This window comes from Mirounga angustirostris, unplaced genomic scaffold (genome assembly GCF_029215605.1).
Source record: "Mirounga angustirostris isolate CCGP_5_RB_7025 unplaced genomic scaffold, mMirAng1.0.hap1 SCAF_6, whole genome shotgun sequence".
Lineage (NCBI taxonomy): Eukaryota > Metazoa > Chordata > Mammalia > Carnivora > Phocidae > Mirounga > Mirounga angustirostris.
This window is the reverse complement of record NW_026991714.1, coordinates 100,318,490-100,341,335: the sequence shown is the minus strand read 5'-3', so window position 1 is coordinate 100,341,335 and position 22,846 is coordinate 100,318,490. Positions and strand designations below refer to the sequence as shown.

At 48.5% G+C, this 22,846-nt stretch overlaps 1 protein-coding gene across 5 annotated transcripts in view; it reads right to left on the bottom strand.

The window, feature by feature from the left end:
* Positions 1-1,219: 1,219 nt before the first annotated feature.
* SGPL1 (sphingosine-1-phosphate lyase 1) overlaps positions 1,220-22,846 on the bottom strand; it is a 58,457-nt gene continuing 36,830 nt past the window's right edge. For all 5 annotated transcript variants that reach the window (XM_045878011.3, XM_064594771.1, XM_064594774.1 and 2 more), the window contains 9 exons: positions 21,498-21,626; positions 13,007-13,095; positions 11,306-11,411; positions 9,807-9,905; positions 9,017-9,166; positions 7,566-7,804; positions 6,291-6,437; positions 5,213-5,333; positions 1,220-4,691 (listed from right to left, as the gene is read on the bottom strand). In XM_045878011.3, coding sequence (XP_045733967.1) covers positions 4,551-4,691; positions 5,213-5,333; positions 6,291-6,437; positions 7,566-7,804; positions 9,017-9,166; positions 9,807-9,905; positions 11,306-11,411; positions 13,007-13,095; positions 21,498-21,626 — 1,221 coding nt within the window. In that variant the 3' untranslated portion in view covers positions 1,220-4,550. The remainder of the gene's footprint in view (positions 4,692-5,212; positions 5,334-6,290; positions 6,438-7,565; positions 7,805-9,016; positions 9,167-9,806; positions 9,906-11,305; positions 11,412-13,006; positions 13,096-21,497; positions 21,627-22,846) is intronic.

The following is a 22,846-nucleotide window of genomic DNA, read 5'->3' as shown; positions in this document are numbered from 1 at the left end:
CTCCACTGACTTGTGCCTCGAAGACCTGAATGGGATTCTTTTTTTTTTTTTTTTTAAAGATTTTATTTATTTATTCATGAGAGACAGAGAGAGAGAGGCAGAGGGAGAAGCAGGCTCCCAAGGACAGGGAGCCCGATGTGGGACTCGATCCCAGGACCCTGGGATCATGACCTGAGCCGAAGGCAGACGCTTAACCATCTGAGCCACCCAGGCACCCCCTGAATGGGATTCTTGAGGCAGGGGTGGCCGAAGTGGCACCATGACTAAAAGAAAAGGTTTGCAGGACACTTGTACTTATGCATGGTGGGATCTACGACTGGGAAGGCAGTCTGCAGCTGGGTTATGTTCTTCCTGGTCTACAACATCCCAGGGGAGATTTCTAATCCTGATAGTGTCTTGTGGTTTCTTAGAGACTTAGCCAGAGTCTCAAGCCTTGCCCGCTTTTACTGTGTAAGGGAGAGGACAAAAATCCTAGCTTAGGAAGGGACAGGCTACTTCCCATCTGAGCAGTTATGGAGTGGATTCCTACAACTCAGTCCGCCAACCTAGTAACTCTAGGATAGACTGTTCCCACTAATGTGCTGTGATTGGGAGAAGTGGGGCGGGGGGTGCACAGAGCACAGTCTCCTCTCTCCCCAGTGCAAGCCACGTGGATGGCAGTCCGCAAATGCCATGATGCAGGATTGTGGGAAGCCCTTCTCCTGATGGGTTCTCATCCAAGAACCCCTAGCCTGAAGCTGCCTGCGTTCTAAGCTGACTTGCAAATGCCAGGGTTCCTTGGAGCAGACATTTAGCAATGTCACAACCCAGTCACCCTGGATGAGTTCGTCCTACAAGGGCCAGAAAAGAGGCAGAGGTCGGCATCCGAGAAATAAGCCCATTGTTGGTAGAGGTACCAGTAGGATCTGAGACTTAACAGTACCAATGTCAATGGCAGGTTCTCAGAAAACTTAATAATCAAAACCAATGAGATTCTGATGGTGGTCCCCCATCTGCTCCACTTCTGAGTTCCCTTTTCCTAAGTGTGCTTTGATCTGACAACTGTGGATTAGGGGACAGAAGCCACCAGACAAGGAGGTACGGAGCATGTGTTAGGTCACCGTCCCACCTCTGCTTACCCATGGATCAGGGGTTGAAAGGCGCCAACCTAGAGGACGCTCCAGTTCTATGAAAGACTGATGTGGGACAAAGACATAAGTGATACTTTTTCAGAAACAAATGTTTATTCTACAATTTGTGCAAATAACTGACGTCACAGGGGAAGATGTTAAGGACAGATTATGAAAAAGAAAGCCCAAGAAAAAGGATGGCAATTAGGACTCCAACTTGAGAAAAGGCTCGCAAACGCTGACTTCTGCTGACCCAGGCTGTAGTTGGTGGCTGTCCAGTCAGGCCTGTCACTACCTCTCCACTGCCGCGTCTGGCTGCAGGTGGCTCGCTGCTACCAAGAACCCTCAGAGAAGGCAAAGGGGTTCACCGTGGTTACGCAGCAGGTGCAAGCATCCAAACACCAATTCTTGGATGGAGGGGGCCAGGCCTCCTAACCAAGCATATCCTGGCCTCATCCTCTAGGGTTAACCCCAAAGCAAGTAGGTGCTCAGGAAACCAAGTCATTTAGCAGAAAAGCAGCAAAGACGGCATTCCTTGGCTTGATTCCGGCAAAGTCCAAACGGGTTGAAAAGCTGGGTTACCTGAGTGACAGGCTCCAGGCCCTCTGGAAGGACTTCTCACTTCTTACTTGTAATGGAATAAGATGCCCAGCGGTTATATGTGCAGAGCTATTCTAAGGGGTTCCATCCACTCCCAAACCACTGAAGCCAGTGCCCAGCTGGCTGGAGCCCACCGTGGAGGGCTCAATCCATCATTAACGTATAGGCAGAAATAGATGGTGAAGAGGACAGAAAACACAAGCTGGGCCCGGGCCCTGGGGAACTAAAGACCTGAGTTCCAGCCTCCTTAAAGCAGACATGACCAGCACTCCTGGGGAAACCTCCCGTGGAGGTGCTCTCGCCCACAGACAGCTAGCGCCCTGAATCTCCGTGACCACACACAACCCTTTCACCACAAGGGGGCGATCTCCCACCGGCCGCCAGTTCTCCAGCGGCCACCACCCCACCCGGGATCTCGGGCTACCCCTACAGAAGCAAATGAATGCAACCAGCCACGTCGGTTAAGATTTCGGTCATTTAATTACTGAGTTGCTTTTTAAGATATTATTGCTGCAATTAGGAAGGGAGCACTGAGCTGGGAAGAAAGAGGTTAAATACAGAAAAGATTTAAAAGAGGCAAGTACCATTTTCCAAGTATAAAACCGGTAATATTAAAAGTGACATGGCAGGAGGGTCACGCGGCTGCTTACTCCGTGTAGAAACCAGAAGCTACAGTTTCTGCAGAGGCCCATGTGACATCCGCTAGCAACATGACACCTGAAGACACTGTGCCCGCCTCTGCCAGACTAGGTGTTCCTAGGCGCATAGACTGGAAAGCCCACAAGTGTCAGGCAAACTAAGGCTCGTGCTATGAAGTGGCTACAGGAGGTCCCTTTGAAAAACACCACTGCCCCTGGGGCAGCAGAGGAAGGGCCCGCAGACGCTGGGAGCAACAGCATGCTCTGTCAGGCACAGGCTTCTCCATTTTCGCAGCTGACAAACCACAGTGGTGCCGGCGGGGTGGTTCGGGTCCCGGGTCTTCCTCCAGCACCACGAACGCGCCGGAGACCCAGGAGCCCCGGCGCACAGCTCTGGCCGCAGCAACTCTCTCGGGAGGTGCCCCCAGTTCAGCGACGGGAAGGAACTCGGCTCCCGTGTCCAAAGGATCTTAGCGTCTCCCTCTAACATGCTCGCGTGCACGTGCACACACACACACACACACACACACACTCCAGCCCTGCGATGACACGGCCAGCTCGTCACAGTTATCGTGGAGGAAGTACAGTGCCAGAGGCCACTTCAGACAAACGTGCCACGGAGCCCGGGGGAGAGTCTGGTGGTCCTGGCTCTCCCGGCCGTCATTCCCAGTGAGGGAGGCCAGAGGACAGCAGCCTGAAGAGGCTGAATGGTTCAGGAGTCCCTGAGAAGGGGATTGGAACAGAGGCTATTTTCTCCTGACTTCTCCTAAAGTCCTCCCCCACCCAAATAAAAGCTCAAAGACTGACCCACTTCCCCGAGGGCCTGGGTCAGGAGTAGCCCTCCACCGCTCTCTGCTGAGGAAAAAAGGCACGGTATGTCGTCTTCAGAGGAAGACAGTGGCTCCACCTAGATCAGGGCCCTGTGCAAGGGTGAGGAGGGTGGGGAGTGGGCACAGGGTTTGGTCCTGTCCCTGCACCACCCTGAGCAACTAGTCTTAGGAAGGAATCCCAGGCCCCAGGCCCCAACAGTTGCCATCATGCTTTCCTAGTCCAAAGTTAGCCGGGCCTGAGAAGTATCCAGTACCTGAGGCTAAATTGCCATAGTACCTTTGGGAGCTGAACAGACGGAAAGAGGCAGGAGGGACACACGAACGGGGAGAAGTTTCCTTGCCTTGGAGGCTCTCTCACGTGCTCCATGCACCCACCTAGGGTAAGTCAAGGCAACTTGTGAAGGTGCTCTGAGCTGTTCCTTCAAGCAAACATATTCTCAGACGAGATGGCTTACAGCAGTGGGTGAGAGGAGGACCACCACCAACTCTGGGGACATGTATTCCAATGCGACCCTCAGAGAACTTGAGAAAAGGCTCTGGTTTCCGATCCTCAGCAGCCCAGGAAGAGGGTTCGGCTGTGCTCCCAATGCTGCCGATGCAGACAGGAAGCACCAGGGCCAGAAAGGCCTAGGCTCTCTGGAAACCACGTTCTCTTCCTAATCCAGGGGAACAGCAACAAACCAATGGGAGCACGAGTTCAAACACAAATCTCCAAAGATGGTGGCCACCAAGTATCAAGTGGGGACAGCAGAGGGCCACTCCAAAGCCTGCCTTGATAGACTGAGCAGATACGCTCAGCCATTCTAATCCCGAAAAAGAGGAACAACGGCCTGTCCATCTGTCTCCTGGAAAAAGAAACTGAGCTGCACTATGTGACTCTGCGAGACAACTCACCTACTCAAAGAGGAGGCTGAGAAGGCGTCGTGCTTAGAGGGTACCTAACTCCCACCCGGGGAAACATCTTCCGATCTGCCTTGCCAATCTGCCTGAGAGAACGAAGAAAACCTTCTTTATCAGAGAAATCACCCCCAGGCTCCGTAAGGACTCGGGACCGGTCAGAGCTGCCACACAATGATTAAGTGAAGTTGAAAGCTAGAAGGTTAGAGAAGGAAATGGCTAAAACAATCCCTAGGGTAACATTTGAGAACAAGGGCAAAATAATTAGGTAATGAACTCCTTCAGGGTCTCCACATTAAAGACCACAGAAGGATGACAAGAGGAGGAACAAGAATCCTGAGGATCAAGCCGTCTCATGGTCTGTCTCGTCGTGCTCCATGGAGCAAGACCAGATGCTGAAACTGTGCGTGGCCTGTTCCACTCCCCGAGAACCCTCTGAAGGCCAGGAGCCCCTCGGGGCCACAGAGGGTCCAGGCTCAGCGGGGTTTTGGAGAACCATTCATCTGGCTGCTCTGAGTTACAGTGTCAGTGCTGAAAAGGCTGTCCAAGAAGACTGAGGACAATTCTGCGACCAGGTTCCTGTCGACGGTCGTCTGGGCCATGCCGTAGATCGCACCCTACAAATCCAGTCAGAGAGCATTACTGGCAATGAGGCGTATGGGGGTGGAGATGAAGCTGCGGCTCCGATCCCGCCCATCCCCCCGCCCCCGCCTTCCATGTCTGCTCCCCTCCATGTCCGCTCCCCTCCCCGGCTGCATGCCCACACCAGACAGCTCTTCACAGGTACTTGCCAGTCTGCCTTTCAGCCCAAAGGAACTGGCCTATGGGATTTGCCATAGAAAATTCCAGAGAAAACAGGCTTATTGTCTTTCCTATGTCAGCATTTTCTGTTCAAAGGGACAGGACCACCCCGTGCCTTTGTATGACACATTCAAATTTACAAGGTGCTTTATATACAGCACACCTCACTTGACACCAAAGAGCCTGCGAACGGGGGAGGCAGAGGTCCTCAGCTCCAGGGAATAAGGTCTGTGGAGACGGGACAGAGGCAGGACCAGACTCGAGGTCACCTGGTTCTTCCAAACCCCCCCCAACACCTGAACTTCCACAAGAAGAAAAAAATCCCAAGTGTCCCTACCATTCCTGTGGTCTTTGCTTTAGGATTCTTCATGATTTGAGTGACAGACTCCCGGATGTCCTTCAGGAACTGCACGGCTATTCGCTTCCGGGTGTGTACTAGCGTGATGCAGAAATGAATACTGTGGGAGAAGAGAGACAGGCAGAGATGAACCTTGGGGAAAGAAAACAAAGTGCTAAAATAAAGAAGCCCCATGTCACATACTGGAATTTACCGCTCGCTTCTTCGTGTTATTTGTGACAAGTGTTCCCAGTCCTGGGAATCGGGGCTCTCAAATACACGGCTGTCAAGCATGGGCCGGCATGTGGGTTTCATGCCTCCGCGCGAGCAACATCCTGACTGAAGGGAGTACGGCTGCCTGTTCTGTCCCACCCCTCCCCTCAAAAACTGTCAAATGCTATGCCTTCAGTCACGGGACCACCAAGGGGATGCTCTCCTTGTAGACAATAAACCCTCATGGGCACAGGGCCCCAGGGGTCTTGAAGGACTTCAAGGCACAGAAGAAACTCTCACGCCCCCTAGAGGGAGACTGAGGTACAGAGGGATCGTGCAGAGGAAGAAGCTGAGCCCAGGTGGGACTGGCAAGAGCACCAGGAAGTGAAAGGATTGGGGTGCACGGAGGGCACCGGGGGGACCTCTGCCATCAGGGTGTGGTGTTTATTTACAGACATCGTGGGAGATGAGATGAAAGAAGCATATGACAGGACAGGGCAGCGGGCCTGAATGATGAGAGGCCCTGTGGAGGGTTCTGAGCTAAGTATGACTCAGGTCACGAGTCCGTCGGCAAGAGCAATCTGATGGCGGTGTGCGAGATAGGGCGGGGAGTACACAGCCCAGGAAGTGGGCAGGGGCAGCAGTGGAGGGGCTCGTGACCGACCACTGGTCTCCAGAGTTGTAAAGCTCATCGTCTCGTCCTTGATACTGAGTAATGCCAGGTGGCGAGACAAAATCGCACGGATACTCTGTCGGCCCTGGAGCGCTGGCCTCACTGTCAGTCTCTAGGCTTCGGGTCACCCTGCTACCCGAGTTGTTGCGAAGTCACAGAGCACAGTGAGGGCAGGAGGCTCCTCGGGCTTACCTGGGTGGGAACTGCAGCTGGTTCAGGTTCCAGCCCTTGGCAGTCATCAGGTTAAACAGTCGGTAGATGTCAAAATCTCGGGAGCCCAGAGCAATGACTGACAACTGGGGATTCCCAAAAACAAAGATGCCTTTGATATTTTCCAGTCTTAAAACAAACAAAGAAGAGAATAGAAAGGAAATTTCAGCCACATATACTCCTCGGGCCATCATCTCTTTCATCATGCAAACGTCTCCCCTGTAACACAATCTAATCTTTTAGGGCTTCAACTCGCTCACCTTCTAAAATCAGGCAGCAAGACTGAGATCAGTGGTTCCCAAACATTACAAATACTCAAACGCCCAAACCCCACTGAGCTCCAATGAGAGAACCACTGGCTCCTACGCTGTATGCCCAACTCCCAAATTGTGATGTGCCCCAGGGGCATCTGAGGCATAAAGATGCACTTAAAAAAAATCCTGGCAAAATAACCCCTCCATCTCTTCAATTTAAAAAGTCATATATATAATCCCTAAAGCAAGAAATGGTAGAACAGTTCACAACAGATGGGTCTATCGGCTGGGTTTATGCAGGCTTTTTTCGAATGAGACATGCCTACTGGCCGAAAGCTTTCACTCACCCTCCAGATTCTGAAAAAGCCTCCCCAGTGTGGATGAGCCATAGAGATAGGCAGGGGGCACATGAATAGGTGGGTCAGACAAACGTGCAGCCTCGTTCTAGCCTCATCTCACCCTCGGTCTCCCCCCTCCCATCCCCCGTTCCCTCTGCCTCATCTCCGATACTGTTCCACCAGCGACTCCCCGAGTGTGAGCCCTAGACCCGCAGCTTCAGTATCCACTGGGAGCTTCCCAGAAACGCAAGTCCTCAGACTCCCACTCCAGATGGACGGAATGAGAATCCTGGGAGTGGGGCCCAGCAACCTGTGTCTTGACAGGTCCTCCCGATGATTAAGATGCGTGCTCAAGTGTGAGAACCGCAGTCTAAAGCATGACACTGCAGTGTATGGGCACTTGGTAAGAGCTGCCAGTCGTGAAGACATGCTTTGAGACACGATGGCCCACAGGTGAAGCCTGGGTCTGACCCTCCAAGTCCCAGCAGAGCCAGGGAGCTACTCCTCCCAGGCCGGCGCCACACTCCTAAGCTGCTGTCCTAAGCCCCTGGTCGCTAGGGGATGCGGGATGGGCTGGGAGCTATGGGTGCTGGCCAGGCAGATGCCTCGGGCCTATGAGCAGACAAAGCAAGAGACGAGGCGGATCCCCAATCCTCCACACATACTCTGACTTGAGGAAGCGAGTGGTTTTGATGATCTGTTTCGTGGCCTCAACATAGCCGCTCTCACCAAAGTGCATCAGGGCAGCCCAACAGGCCGCGCTGATGCCTCCGGGCCGGGAGCCCGCGATGGTCGGGGAGGCGTAGATGCCGCCCTGCCAGTCTGTCGCCACGAAGAACTGATGGCTCCTGTACTTCTTCTCACTGTAGAGCAGCACGGAGGAGCCTTTGGGGGCGTAGCCGTACTGAGGGGAGAAGCGCACAGGTGAGCGCCGCAAGCTCCTCGCGCACACGTCTCCTCCACGGGCCCGTTTCCCACCGCGTCCCACTCGCACCAACAACCCACACTCAGAGCGTTACGGGTGGAGGGCGCTGCGGGGACGGGGCTGAAATGCCCTCTGGGAGGGCCGAGGCGTCTGGGGGCCCCTCACCCAGCACGTGGCTTCTCTATGTAAACAGCACCCCAGGGTGGTGCGGCACGGTGGAAGCAAAGATAAATTTCCACTGGCAACCGGGGAAAAGGGTAGAAGTCATGTCACCTGGAGCAACTGAAATCACGAGCTGACTCCCTTCCCATCTCTTTTATACTTCCTTTTTTAAGAACATCACAGTGTTCAGCATCTAGAAGCTACTGAATCCAGCCTAAAAACAACCTGCGTACTTGGTTTCCTTACAGAAATGTGCCCTCCTAGTGAACTCCCGCTGCCGCAAACATGGAGCCAGCCTCACTCCCTGACCCACAGCGGGAGAGATGGTAAGGAGGAGGGCACGGGGGTCGCCTGGGTGCAAGGCGAAACCAAATCAGATCCCGATGGAAGATTCGCGGGCATCACGTAAGAGTCTGAAAAACAGGTCTCCACTATGCTTGAGATGAAGACAAGCTCTGCGAGTGTCTTCAGCACAGAGCACATATTCCTGAGGCTGCTGCTTCTCCCACATCTGCATGTAGCTGCAAAGCCATCCCGGCCACCAGGGGTGGGGGCATCCGAACATTCCTGAGCACGCAGTTCTGCCCTCTCTCCAAAGGACTCTTCCCTTAGCTGGCTCCTGTCATGTGGGGCAGCACCCCCGTGGTGTGAGAGCTCAGCACCAGCATACCTCCTCCTCCCAGGAATCCCACTATCAACTTCATCGCTACCCTCCACCCCAGAGAATCTCAGAGCTTCAGGGAACAATTTTCTAGGGGCCCCTGTCCTGGCACATCCCAGCTACATACAGTCAGTGGATGCAGAAATTTTCTGAGCCACATGCCACAAATAGGTCCCTTTGCACGATTATGTGTCACCTCTAGCACCCTACTTTGTCACCTGAACCAGCTACGCGGGTGAGAGCAAAGAGCCAGATTTAATTTTACATTCTGGGCGGAAGTTAATGCTTTAACCAATTTACTTTCTTGATAGTAGTCGAAATAATCAGGTGCCTCCTTTGATTAACATTTGGTCCCTTGCCTGTCTCACCTTGTGGGTATCAGCTGAAATGCTGGTCACACCTTTCACCCGGAAATCAAATGGTTGCTCCAGTGGGTATCCTGCTTTCTCCATAAAGACGATGAGGAAGCCCCCCAGACAAGCATCTACATGAAGAGGTATTTTGTACTTGACAGCCAGCTAGTTCAAAAAACAAAGACCACAAGAGAATTTCATTTATAGCCATGTAACAAAGACTCTGCAAGACACAGGTGGAAAGGTGCGCTGCAACCACGAGGCCACTCTGTAATGCATCTTTCAGGCTTTAAAAAACGGGCTAGTTTCCACATGCCTAGTAAAGCTCATCTGTCAAATGTATTTAGGCTTCAAAATAATTCCTCTGAAATGTGGTATTTTATCTTTAAATACGCAGGGCCTCAACCTGACTATAAAATCAAGCAGGAACCGAGCAGCCCTCTGATGCAGGGGGAGAGTCCTGCTTTACTTAGTAATGCAGGGTGGGGAGGAGGGGGCGCTGGGCGGGTGGCGCTGTTGGATGCCACCCTCTGGTAGGCAGGCTCCTACATGCAGCTCATTTCCCCGGCTGAGTCCAAATGCCAGTACTCTTTCAGAATACCCAGTTTCCACAAAGTCTTCTTCCCACAGCAGAAGCCAGTAACTTTCTCAGGCTCCAAACAGAGCCGCAGGGCTTCCTATGGGGCTCAGGAAATTTGTGCACAAATCTGAACTCAGACTTGCATCTCCTTGCCGAGTACCGCACCATTAGGTTCGATTTTCAAATCTCAACTTAAGTGCCTGGCAGCCCACTTCTCCCGTGTACCTTGGCCACTTCAGGGACAGGATCGATGACACCATGAGGAAACTGGGGGGTAGAACAGACGAGCATGGCCGTGTTCCTGGAGATGGCTCTCCTCATTGCCTAGGGGTTTAAAGGTGAAAGGAAAATGAGAAGCCACGTCAGAATGCCAAGAGCACTCCGGGCCCCCAGCTCAGGGTCTGCGCTCCTCTAGCCCACCTCCTCTGTCTCTCCGACCCAGGAGAAGACAGCCCCCCGCCACGGCGGCCGCACAGACACGGCCAGAGGGCTCCAGCCGGGGGACAGTCTGCGGCCACAACACGGCAAATCACTGTGGGAGGAAAAACGGCATCGGGCCAAGAGGCAGATGAGCCTGTGCGAGTCCCAGTCCCACTCACGAGTGTGGAAACCTGGGGCAAACGATTTAACTCCACCCGGACTGTTTCCTCACCCGTGCACTGCAAAAGGACTGACAGTTTCTCCAGCCTCCCTGGGCTGTCACAAGGCTCAGATGCAATTCTTACAGCATCCCGACGCTGGAGAGTTCTCCACACAGGCATGGCATAAAAATAACGACTAAAGGACTACTACTAGGTCTTCAAAAAAGAGAGCCTGCCATGTGTGACAGCATGGATGAACCTGGAGGACACTCTGCTGAGTGCCGTAAGCCAGGGCCAGAGACACAAATGCTGCATGACCTCACATACACGGCACCCACGACAGTCACACTCAGAAGCAGAGAGTAGAGTGGCGGTTGCCGGGGGCCGGAGGATGAGGGGCACCAAGTTTCGGTGACGCCTGACAGGAAGTTCTGGACCGCTCGCGGACGGCCGTGTGACCATGCATAACGATACCGCACCGTGTGCCTGAAATCAGCCAGCGGTCCAGAGAGGAGCCCTATGTATTCTAACCCAGAAAAAAGGAAAATGACAGAAGATGGTAACTATTTGAGGGGATGGAATACACTCAATAGTGTGACTGTGGTGATTCGTCTGCGTATTCGTCTATCACTGTGTACAAGTGTCATCGGAATATCAAGCTGGGACCACAGATATGTACAATTTTTTTTGTCAACTGTCAGTGTATCAATAAAGACGGCAGGCAGCAATAACGCTAGTGCTAAGAAACTGGGCAGTTTAGTTCTGAAAAGATACAGTTACTGTTATACTGGCGAGGATATGGATGCGGGCTCATGAAAACCGCAGGGAGAGTCCTGGGGCAAGTCAGCCCGTGCTCTTTTTACAGAGAGGAGAAAGCCACGTTGCTGCAGCAAAACCCAGGTCAGCGAAGCCTCAAGTCAGGGGCTGGATCGTCTCTGCTATCAGAGCTCATGAATCTATGAAAACGCTGAGCCGCACTCCATCACCACGGCCGGTGGCAGCTCGGCAGCTCGGCAGCGCCGGCGCCTGGAGCCCAAGGCCTTTGGAGCCTCTCTGCACGCAATGCTGGAAAACACCAGTCAGTCAGGTGCGTCCCTGCTCCTCACGGTCCATGGCACGAAATGGCCCTTCAGGGGAACTCACCCGAACATCCACCTCCATCATTTTGTTCAGCGGAACCCGTATAATCTTCATCCCAAAATAATTGGCTGCTTTGTCAAATGCAGCATGGGCACTTTGGGGGGCCACACTAAATGACAGAGAAGAGAGTAATGAAATTCCGATAAAAGCAGGGCTCAAGAGAGAGCCTAGTTAGCAGCTCATCTACGTCACCAGGAGTAAACGTCTCAATGTTTTTCCTCACGTTTTTACAAGTGTTTATATTGTTTTACTTTTCTTTTTAAGCAGAAAGAAAAAGAGGTCAACTGATTTTCTATAGAAATCTTCTCCCTCTGGTTTAGGAAATCCAAAGCATAAAGCAGGGCTGACAGGCAGGAGACGAGGGACTGGGAATTTGGATCAGATTGGCATCAGGCAGAGCCTTCTCATGTTGGCCATCCAAAGCCAGGGAGCCGTTGGTGGGGGTACGCTGACATGACACATGGCCAAGCAGGAACCTAAGTCTGCTTGTATCAGGGTCAGTGGTTCCTTCCAGCTCTGAAAGCCCACAAGCCTGTGAGAAACTAATTCCCATTGTTCCTACATACTGAGAAGCAGCACTTCAAACAGTACTGAAATGGGGGCGCCTGGCTGGCTCGGCTCAGTCAGTAGAGCCTGTGACTCTTGATCTTGGTGTTATGAGTGCAAGGCCCACGCTGGGCGTAGAGCTTACTTAAAAAAACAAAAAAAAGACAAATAGCACTGAAAAGGAGACTAAGTCATGGTTAAGTATTTGCTTTCAGACTTCGCTCAATTACTGCACTCTCAAAATCAATGTGTTCCCTTTAAGGAAGGAAAGACTATTACTGAGTACGAAGCACTAAGATTCATGTATGGAGAAAGATGGCAGCCTGATTTATTCTCTTCGGCTGCACAGCATGAGATCACATGCAACCCTTAGTCACTGATACTTGTGGGAAAACAGTAACCCAGAGGATGTAGTATAAACACTCTGGGCAAAGAGAGGGTCTAGAAAAAAAAAAAATGCAGCCAAATATCAAAGTTATGTCTATGGGGTGACATTATGGATAAATCTCAGAAAGATTTTAAAAATTTCTCCTCCCAGGGGCGCCTGGGTGGCTTAGTCATTAGGCGTCTGCCTTCGGCTCAGGTCATAATTCCAGGGTGCCCTGCTCCGTGGGAAACCTACTTCTCCCTCTCCCACTCCCCCTGCTTGTGTTCCCTCTCTCACGGTCTCTCTGTCAAATGAATAAATAAAATCTTTAAAGAAAAATTTTTTTTTCTCCTCCCAGAAAACAGCCCTCAGGCTGAAATTTTCTTAGGAAGCACTTTGAGGCAGCCTATTATATTTAAGTAACTTTCCCTGAATTTAAGGGATTATTAGAGAGTTTTCCTTAGGCTCCAGATTATTTATAATAAATATCACAAAATTCAAAGATGTAGTCCTGTTCAACCTGTCACTTTTAGGAAAAGGATCTCATTCTTGCTTTCAGTATATACCACGTATAAACTTGGGGGTTGGGAAAGGGAATGACCTTTAAAATTAACTGGCTGATCCACTTAGGATTCTGTGGAATGTGAAGGGATAAGGGTCCAGGGCGCAGGACAGGAAGAATGAGGACTGAACTGCCAGAGGAAGAGGGAAGAGAAGTAGAAAACAGATGGTCAGGTTGTTTCCAACCGCAGTACTCCAAACAGATAAATCCAAAAGAAACACATACATACATTTCTGGAGTTTTGATCCCATTCTCAAAGGCCAGGTCCCGGTAAGCCTTGCAGGCCATCAGTATGCTTTCTGTTCCCCCCGAGGTCACCTGTAATAAAGAAGCGATGTGACCCATGCAGTGCAGTGAGGCCCGCTGTCAGCATGCACGGCCCACCTTATCTCGGTGGTGCCTGACGCAGCAGCAGGTAACGTCTGCGAGGCACTCGGCAGAGCACACATGGCCATGTCTTCCGGATGGAAATGGGGCTTCATCGGCTAAGCGCATTCTTGGTTCAGAAGAGTAAAAACTACCAAATAAGAAGGCGCAGAATCTCTACACCGTATGGAAAAACGCACCACCTGCCCAGATGTCACCAGCGCGCCGCCCGTTCACACTTCTGCTGCTGGTCCAGTTGCAGAGAGGACAGAGCATTTTACACTGCTCAAGAGCATCAGGACCATAGACTTGGATTTAAGTTTCCAATGCCCGCTGCAGAATGAACTGCAGTTATAAGTCTAGTAAACTACGCGATACCTCAGCAGATCAAGAAGTTTAGACATTCCAAAGTGAACTGTGGTTTTGACAAGTTTGAAAAAGAAAAGCAGAGGCCTCTACTTACAAGTTGGTTATCTCACTTATCTGAAATCAAAACAAAGATCGTTGCGTTTTTAAACGAAGTAAAACGTTTTCCTGAAGCTAGGCCTAGCCCTCCTCGGTTATAGGTGAACGTCTTTTTTTTTCTTAAGATTTTATTTATTCATTTGACAGAGAGCACAAGTAGGCAGAGAGGCAGGCAGAGGGAGAGGGAGAAGCAGGATCTCCACCGAGCAGGGAGCCAGACGTGGGGCTCGATCCCAGGACCCCGGGATCATGACCCGAGCCAAAGGCAGCCGCTTAACGGACTGAGCCACCCAGGCACCCCTAGGGGAACTTCTTTATCAGAGTTGAAACCTAAATACTCAAAGGTCATGTCACGCATCCAATTTCCCTCATGAGACTATAAACTCATGACGGTGGGGACCAATCCGTTCATGACAATATTCCAAGCGCCCAGCCTGAAGGCTGACACTTAAGAGAACCTCAACTAACATTTCTCAAAGCCTGATCTGACTCTCAGTAAACCATGACCAACATGGGCACATCATACCCGTTAGGCTATCTTTTGATGACATCTAAGAATGAATCATTTCAGGTGCGTCTGGGTGGCTCAGTTGGTTAAGCATCCAACTCTTGATTTCAGCTCAGGTCATGATCTCAGGGTTTTAAGATCAAGCCCCACATCAGGCTCTGAGCTCAGTGGAAGTCCGCTTGAGATTCTCTCTCGCCCTCTGCCCTTCTCCCCCACCTCTTTCTCTCTGAAATGAATAAATAAATTTTAAAAGAACAAAAAAAGTATCATTTCAAAACAAACCAAAAAAGCCACAGCACTGAGCTACGTGGTTATTTTCTTAGATTTCTCATCTCCAAAGATTCCTAGAAGCTTAGATACCTTTTTTCATTGTACAGGTGAGAAAACTGAGCCCCTAAGAAGACTAAAATAATTCACCCAATGCCATCCATTAGTATCAGCTGATAAAAAGTAAAACTTTGCAGCAGCAGCTTCTTGCTAGACACATCGCCAAAGGCAAGGGAAGCAAGGGCAAAAATGAACTGTTGGGACTTCATCAAGATAAACAGCTTTTGCACAGCAAAGACATGGTCAATAAAACCAAAAGGCAACCAACAGAATGGGAGAAGATATTTGTAAATGACATACCGGATAAAGGGCTAGTACCCAAAATCTATAAAGAACTTATCAAACTCAACACCCAAAGAACAAATAATCCAATCAAGAAATGAGCAGACAACATGAACAGCCATTTCTCCAAAGACGACATCCAAATGACCAACAGACACATGAAAAAATGCTCAACATCACTTGGCATCAGGGAAATACAAATCAAAACCACAATGAGATACCACCTCACACGGGTTACAATGGCTAAAATTAACTAGTCAGGAAACGACAGATGTTGGCAAGGATGAGGAAAAAGGAAAAAACCCTCCTACACTGTTGGTGGGAATGCAAGCTGGTGCGTCCACTCTGGAAAACAGTATGGACATTCCTCAAAAAGTTGAAAATAGAGCTACCCTATGATCCAACAATTGCACTACTGGGTATTTACCCCAAAGATACAAATGTAGTGATCCAAAGGGGCACCTGAACCCCAATGTTTATAGCAGCAATGTCCACAATAGCCAAACTATGGAAAGAGCCCAGATATCCATCAACAGATAAATGAATAAAGAAGATGTGGTATATATAAATACAATGGAATATTACGCAGCCATCAAAAATTGAAATCTTGCCATATGCAACGACATAGATGGAACTAGAGGGTATTATGCTAAGCAAAATAAGTCAATCAGAGAAAGACAATTATCATATGATCTCATTAATATGTGCAATTTAATAAACAAGGCAGAGGATCACAGGGGAAGAGAGGAAAAAATGAAACAAGATGAAACCAGAGAGGGAGACAAACCATAAGAGACTCTTTTTTTTAAAGATTTTTTATTTATTTATTTGACAGAGAGAGACACAGCAAGAGAGGGAACACAAGCAGGGGGAGTGGGAGAGGGAGAAGCAGGCTCCCCATGGAGCAGGGAGCCCGATGCTGGGCTCAATCCCAGGACCCCGGGATCATGACCTGAGCCGAAGGCAGACGCTTAACGACTGAGCCACCCAGGGGCCCCCATAAGAGACTCTTAATCATCCGAAACAAACTGAGGGTTGTTGGAGGGGAGGGTGGTGGGGGGATGGGGTAACTGGGTGATGGACATTGGGGAGATTATGTGTCGTAATGAGCACTGGGTACTATATAAGACAGATGAACCACAGACCTGTACCCCTGAAACAAATAATACATTGTATGTTAATTAACTGAATTTAAACTAAAAAAGAGAAAAGAGAAAAAAAAGGAAAACTTTCTACATTTGTGCATTTGGTGGAGTTAACATAAAATGGAATTGAGAGAGAGGGATTTCTGGAATTTCCTGTAATACCCACGTAGAGGACAAAAACACCATTGGCTACAAAACCCCACTGGTCAGGAGTTACATGGAAGATTAGCTGAGAGAAGTTAGTCATACTGTGATTCAGGAAGTCTTCAAGAAACACGTGCCCATCACCCACGAAGTAATGCGCTGACTTGGGCACAGGACGCCTGCCTGTTTGTAGCCTCTGCACTTTTCTGCCAAAGATGAAAGCGCTTATAGTGGAGGTCAGCTCTGCGAATCAGCGGCTCGCCCTGTGGTCTAGCACAAAACCTCAGACTGTCACATGAGGAGCCAAACAAGCTGTGAAGCAAGTCAGGAAACGACCAGCAATGTCCAAGTCTCCAGTGTGTCAGCCTCTTACTAAGGTCCAGTAATGACCTACACAAACGGATTTCCAAACCCCTAGTCACCCAGCACACACGCTCTATTTTTAGTCCAATAACTTATCAAATCAACATCATTATTTGTTGGGCAAACAGCAGTGTACTTTTGACTGTAAAAGCAGGAATACCTAAATTCTACTTCTAATTTTTATTTCTGATCCCCAAATTCTGTGTCTAAACATGCTACTAACCTCCCACTTCCTTCTACCCTCTGCGCCCAAAGAAAAATGGATTGTGAAATCAGAAGATGAAAGCTTCAATAACTACTTGTAATGTTAGCTTCTTCCGACATTTATAAAAACTCTCGCTGTAATATATGAGAAGTATGTCAGAGAATAAGAGGAGAACATGGCCTGCTGCGAGAATTTTCTTTCAGACCCAAAGCCCTTTGCACAAGCCAAGACTGTTCCCCAGGGCAACAGAAGTTCTTTCAGTATATGAAATCACTTCTTATCCATTCTAACTGAGGCAAATGAAGTTAGTAACAGGAACAATAGTTTAGACTGAAGAACAAAGAACGAGAAGAGCTTAAGACCTTGGCTGGGAATATGCTACAGACTGCCCAGCTATGCAGCTCTGTCTTCTCATTTCCAACCTCTGAACTCCGAACTTTTTTCACCAAAAGCAGCTCATCGAGAGAGAGAGAGAGAGATGGAGAGAGACAGACTGAGAAGAGTAAGAGAAACAGAGAAACTCAAATTACCCCAGAGGTCATCACTAGTTCTCTTGTAAAAGTCTTAAGTATTAGAAAAGACTAGGGATCTCAGACTCCATCCTTCTCCCGCTCCCCAACACTGTAGCAATGCAAAAATACCCCTGGGGTTAGACTTTGGCATTCAGATGAAACACTGAACCTACCTCACAGCTACTTTCTCTCCCCTGGTACCTAAAAGAAGGAAGAAACACAATTGCAGAAAGCTGCAATAACAACCATCAAACAAGGAAACAGAGAGAATCCAATGCAATAAACTTCAAATACTGGCAATGAAAAAAAGAGACAAGTTACTAAAGCACAGAGAAAAGCAACACACAGTCCCTAATCCCTCCTCCAAGTCCTGAAAATTGTCCAGCGAGCCAGCAAAATCCTGAGGATTCTCATTAATACCCGCCAAATCTTCAGAGAAGCAAATGGAGGGGGGCTCCTTATCTTCTGCTCAGTGAGTGGTAGACATGGCAGCGAGGGAGAAACAGGAAAATGGGGAGAGAGAACATTGGGACCGACCCCTCAAAGTCAAGGCTTCAGGGATCCAGGATGGGTTAAAGAAATAATCAAAGCCCAGAGGGTCTTACTGTCTTCCAACTAGGCAGAGTAAACTCTAATAGGTAACTTTTAACAAATCTCAGAAGAAGAGACCCAGATATCCTAATACAGGTGGAACCAAGAGGCCCTCAAGCAAATGCTCCCAAATGAGAAATCAGCCAGCATGCGTCAGAACAAAATAGAATGTTCTGATGAGCATGAGCCACAGTGAAAAAAAATGGCACGGTAACTACGCAAACACACAGAAAGAAAAAAAGCAGCATGCATAATAAAAGCCTAACTCAAAAGGTAACAGTCTAAGGGGGACTGTCATCACTAGAGGACAACATGACAAGAACACGAATTGAAGAAAACAAGAGCTGAAAGACTGGACACCAAAACAAGAGAATGAGACTGCAGACCTAAAACAGAGTACCAAATGACCCTGATAAAGGATTAGTAAGGACACGAGGGGCAGAACAAACACGGCCGAGAATAAAGATCAGGACTTAGAGGAAAGGTTTAAGGCAAGTTTAGTGAACCCAGATTTAAAAAAAACAGAGACTGAAAGATCACTGCCTCTTCACACCTGTGTCCCTCTGGCTAGACACAGATAACCAAAAGGTGTTCGGAGAAGAAACATGGGCATGGTCGCCAATCTGTGAAACCGTATTCTCTAAGACTAGCTGAGTAGCCTTGGAAGAAAGTGGGGAAGAGCAGATCCAGAGGGAGAGAAGCTGTAAAGTGTACAAAGTTCACATGGAGAAAAAACAACAACAATCATGGAACTCCTATTTCTGGCAATATAGATTAGACAGCTTGGGCAGCCCACCCTCCCCTGGGAAACAACTAAAAATGCCTCGTAAAACATTGAAATTTATTTTACATCCACCACTGAGCTTATATAACATAAAGGAATATACTAATATACTGAACCCAAACAGAGCAAAACCAAGAATCCTAGCAGATAAGTGAGTGCCAAAGCTGGTTTCAACTTTGACGGTTGCTGCCGCCCCCAGAGACCACCAACCCCCACCGTGACAAATGAACAGGAGGTAAACTGAGGGCCTGCCTAAGGTGAAGAGTCTAACAGGAGACAGCTGGAGAACCTGGGACTTACACCCACATCTCAGGGGACCAAGAAATTAAACCCCACTGGTGCAGCAGAAGACAGCAAGAAAAATGGCTTTCTCAACCATGACCTGATGCTCTGGTAAAGAAAAATAAGGATCTCTCAAGAATGGCTCACAAGACAGCTTTGACGTGGGTCTGCAGTGTGAACTCATGCGCCCTCTGCAGGATGAGACTCAGATGGGTTCCCGTGTGACAGCACCTCCCAGCAAGGCCCCGGCAACTGGCAGAAATCATTACATAGCTTCCCTGCAAGAACTTCACTTCTGGGGCGCCTGGGTGGCTCAGTCGGTTCAGCGACTGCCTTCGGCTCAGGTCATGATCCTGGAGTCCCTGGATCGAGTCCCACATCGGGCTCCCTACTCGGCGGGGAGCCTGCTTCTCCCTCTGACCCTCCCCCCTCTCATGAGCTCTCTCTCTCTCTCATTCTGTCTCAAATAAATAAATAAAATCTTTAAAAAAAAAAAAAGAACTTCACTTCAATCTAGGCCTCACAGAGAAGTTCCCAGGAAGACACACACACACACAAAAAAGTCACAAATACAAGGATACAAGCCAATATGAATGAAACCAGCAGAAACAGATAGGTAAGGCTCACGAGTAACAGCATTATCAGACACAGAATATAACATAACTACGGGCAATATATTTCAGTAAACAAAACATAAGCCAAGGAAAGGAACGCTAAAGAACCACCACGCAGGGGCGCCTGGCTGGCTCAGTCGGCAGAGCATGCAACGCTCGACCTCTGGGTCTTGAGTTCGAGCCCCACTTTAGGCGTAACACTTACTTAAATAATAATAATAATAAACAAACAACTTGAGCAAAAACCTAAAAAAAAAAAAAACCATCTGGCAGATTAAGACAAAATTCTCAAGAATGAAGACTACAGTAAATGAAGTTAAAAAAAAAAAAGCCAATGGGGGCCGCCTGGGTGGCTCAGTTGGTTAAGCAACTGCCTTTGGCTCAGGTCATGATCCCAGGGTCCTGGGTTGAGCCCCGCATCGGGCTCCCTGCTCCACAGGGGGCCTGTTTCTCCTTCTCCCTCTGCCGCTCTCCTGCTCTCTGTCTGCCAAATAAATAAAATAAATAAATAAATAAAATCTTAAAAAAAAAAAAAAACCAATGGAGGAACTCAAGTGCAGAAGAGACATGGCTGGAGAGGGAACCCACGAAACCCCTCTACTCATCTCCCGGCTCCAACAATGAGCACCTCACAGCCCGTCTTTCCTCCACCTGCACACACCCCGGCTGCCACTGCTGCTGAGAACACCAGCTGTTTTCACAGCTAATTACATACCAACCAGATGCGTGGTAGCCCTTCCCATTCCAGCCCTCAGGTCTCTCAACCTCTTCTGTGCTATCTCTCTGGATGTTATTCCGGTTAATTTTGTGTAAGTCTTGTTCTATAAATTGGACTTCGGAGCCACGTAAGTATTTTACATCATTCTAAATGAAACAGGGCTCTTTGGACAAATGGCTGAGTTGGGGTCTGGAAATGCATAAGGTAAACCTGGAATATTTATTTCATCAGATAAAAATTATTTTGTCAAAAAAAAAAAAGGAAAGGAAGGAAGCTTTCAAAGACCACTCGAGTCATACAAAAGAACCCAGAGGCCCAAATTAAGAGGCTTCCACTGGTCAAACGGGCTAATGTGAGCATTAATCAGAGTAGCAGCTGCAGTGGGTTGAAGCACTTGGAGTAGTCTGTAATTTTCCACCCCACTGTTGACTGACATTTGAATTACTTCCAGTTTTCAATACCACGGACAATGCTGCTATGAATATCCATCTATCCTGATACACACGTGCCAGTTTTTCTAGGGTATACCCTGAGTAGTGAAATTTCAGGGTCATGAGATACCTGTTTCTTCAACTTACCTAGATGAGGCCAAATTGTTTTGGGGCTGCTTAACTGATGGTCTCTTAAAAGTTCACAGAGTCTATGGGCGCCTGGGTGGCTCAGTCGGTTAAGCGACTGCCTTCGGCTCAGGTCATGATCCTGGAGTCCCGGGATCGAGTCCCGCATCGGGCTCCCTGCTCAGCGGGGAGTCTGCTTCTCCCTCTGACCCTCCTCCCTCTCGTGCTCTCTGTCTCTCATTCTCTCTCTCGCAAATAAATAAATAAAATCTTAAAAAAAAAAAAGTTCACAGAGTCTATAGCGCAGGAGAATACCTACGTACTGTAAGTATACTGGATGGATCAAAGAGGGAGGGGGAGAAAGAAAGCAGCAGACACAGCAGATGTGCAAAATATTTAGTTACTGAATGCAGGGTTTTGTCTATTCTAGCAACTTCATGTTTTAAAATACATGGGGCGCCTGAGTGGCTCAGATGGTTAAGCGTCTGCCTTCAGCTCAGGTCGTGATCCCAGGGTCCTGGGATCGAGCCCCGCATCGGGCTCCCTGCTCAGTGGGGAGCCTGCTTCTCCCTCTGCCTCTGCCTCTCTCTCTCTCTCTCTGATTCTCATGAATAAATAAATAAAACATTTTTAAAAAGTGTAAAAAAAATGTTTTAAAATACAAAACGGAAGAAAAAAATATCTTAAAAAATATACAATAAAATGTTGATGCTCTAAAAATTCCAAAAGTTAACACTTTTACATTGCTGTTAATCTGGATCTTCCTACCAATAATCACATATTACTTGTGTAACAAAATGTTTTCAAGAAACTCTTCTATTTTAAGCGAAACACATAGGCCACCTGCATCTACTTACACATCCACAGGAATCTGGCCCCCCACTGAACAGGGAACAAGCTATCCTCACAATCTCCGCCTCGATCTTTCGCAGTCCCGGGAAGATGTCTGGATGCAGTGGGTTACTCCATGCAAAATCTCCATAAGCCTGCAAAGAAATGCACGCAGATATGAAGTAGAACGAATAAATACACTGTATGGGACAAAGAATCATGCACTAGACAGAAGTTTCTAGGTACCAGGCACAACACTAGAAACTGGAAAAATGGTAAGATATGTGTTCCCCTCTAAAAAAGATCAAAATACAGTGGAAGAGAGAGACATGCAAATAAATTATTTTACAGTGTGGTGAGAGAGGAAGTATAAATGTGGTTAAAAAGCACATACTAAAACAACAAACAGACCCAGTTTGCAATCTTAGCTTTGCCTATTACTTCTCGCTGTGTAATCTTAGGTCAAAAAACTCTCTGAGGTTCAGTGTCCTCATGTGCTCAAGGGGATAATCATGGTACCTACCTGATAGGGTTCTAGCGCTAAGTAAATAACATAAGGCATGCCAAGTCCTTAGGAGAGCATCCGGCACAAAGGAGCTATTGTTCTGAGTGTGATACCAGAAGTATGCAAGTGATGGAAGGAGCCCTAAGGAGGGAATAACAAACAGCCCGACAGGTCTGATGTCTGTACAGGCAGAACCCTGAGAGATCAATAGGAATTCGACATTTAGAACAGGTGGAATGAAGGAGGGGAGGAAAACATGGTAAGAGTGAGGTACATTCGGTGAAGAGGAAAGATGGAAGTTCATGTTTACATGGGTGGTTGAAAAACACAGGTGGGAGCCGGCTCACCACAGGGCTTGCATTTTCTTTTTTTTTTAAGATTTTATTTATTTATTTATTTATTTATTTATTTATTTATTTATTTATTTGAGAGAGAGAGAGAGAAACAGCATGAGAGGGGAGAGGGTCAGAGGGAGAAGCAGGCTCCCTGCAGCCCGATGTGGGGCTTGATCCCAGGACCCCGGGATCATGACCTGAGCCAAAGGCAGTCGCTTAACCAACTGAGCCACCCAGGCGCCCATGGGCTTGCATTTTCTGCTACGTAAGCAGCTTGGGTTTTATCCCGTAGATAGTGGGAAGCCACTGAAAGATTTTTAACTCAGCGAAGTAAGATCAGAGCATTATGTCAAGATATAGCTAAGTCAAACCTGTAGTATTTAGTAAGGTAGGAGCAGTTTCTTAGTTATCATAATCAAACACAAAGACTTTAGGGATTGTTAAGTCCAGTGCCAATTTTATTTTTTTTTTTAAAGATTTTATTTATTTATTTGAGACAGAGAGTGAGAGAGAGAAAGAGCACAAGAGGGGGGAG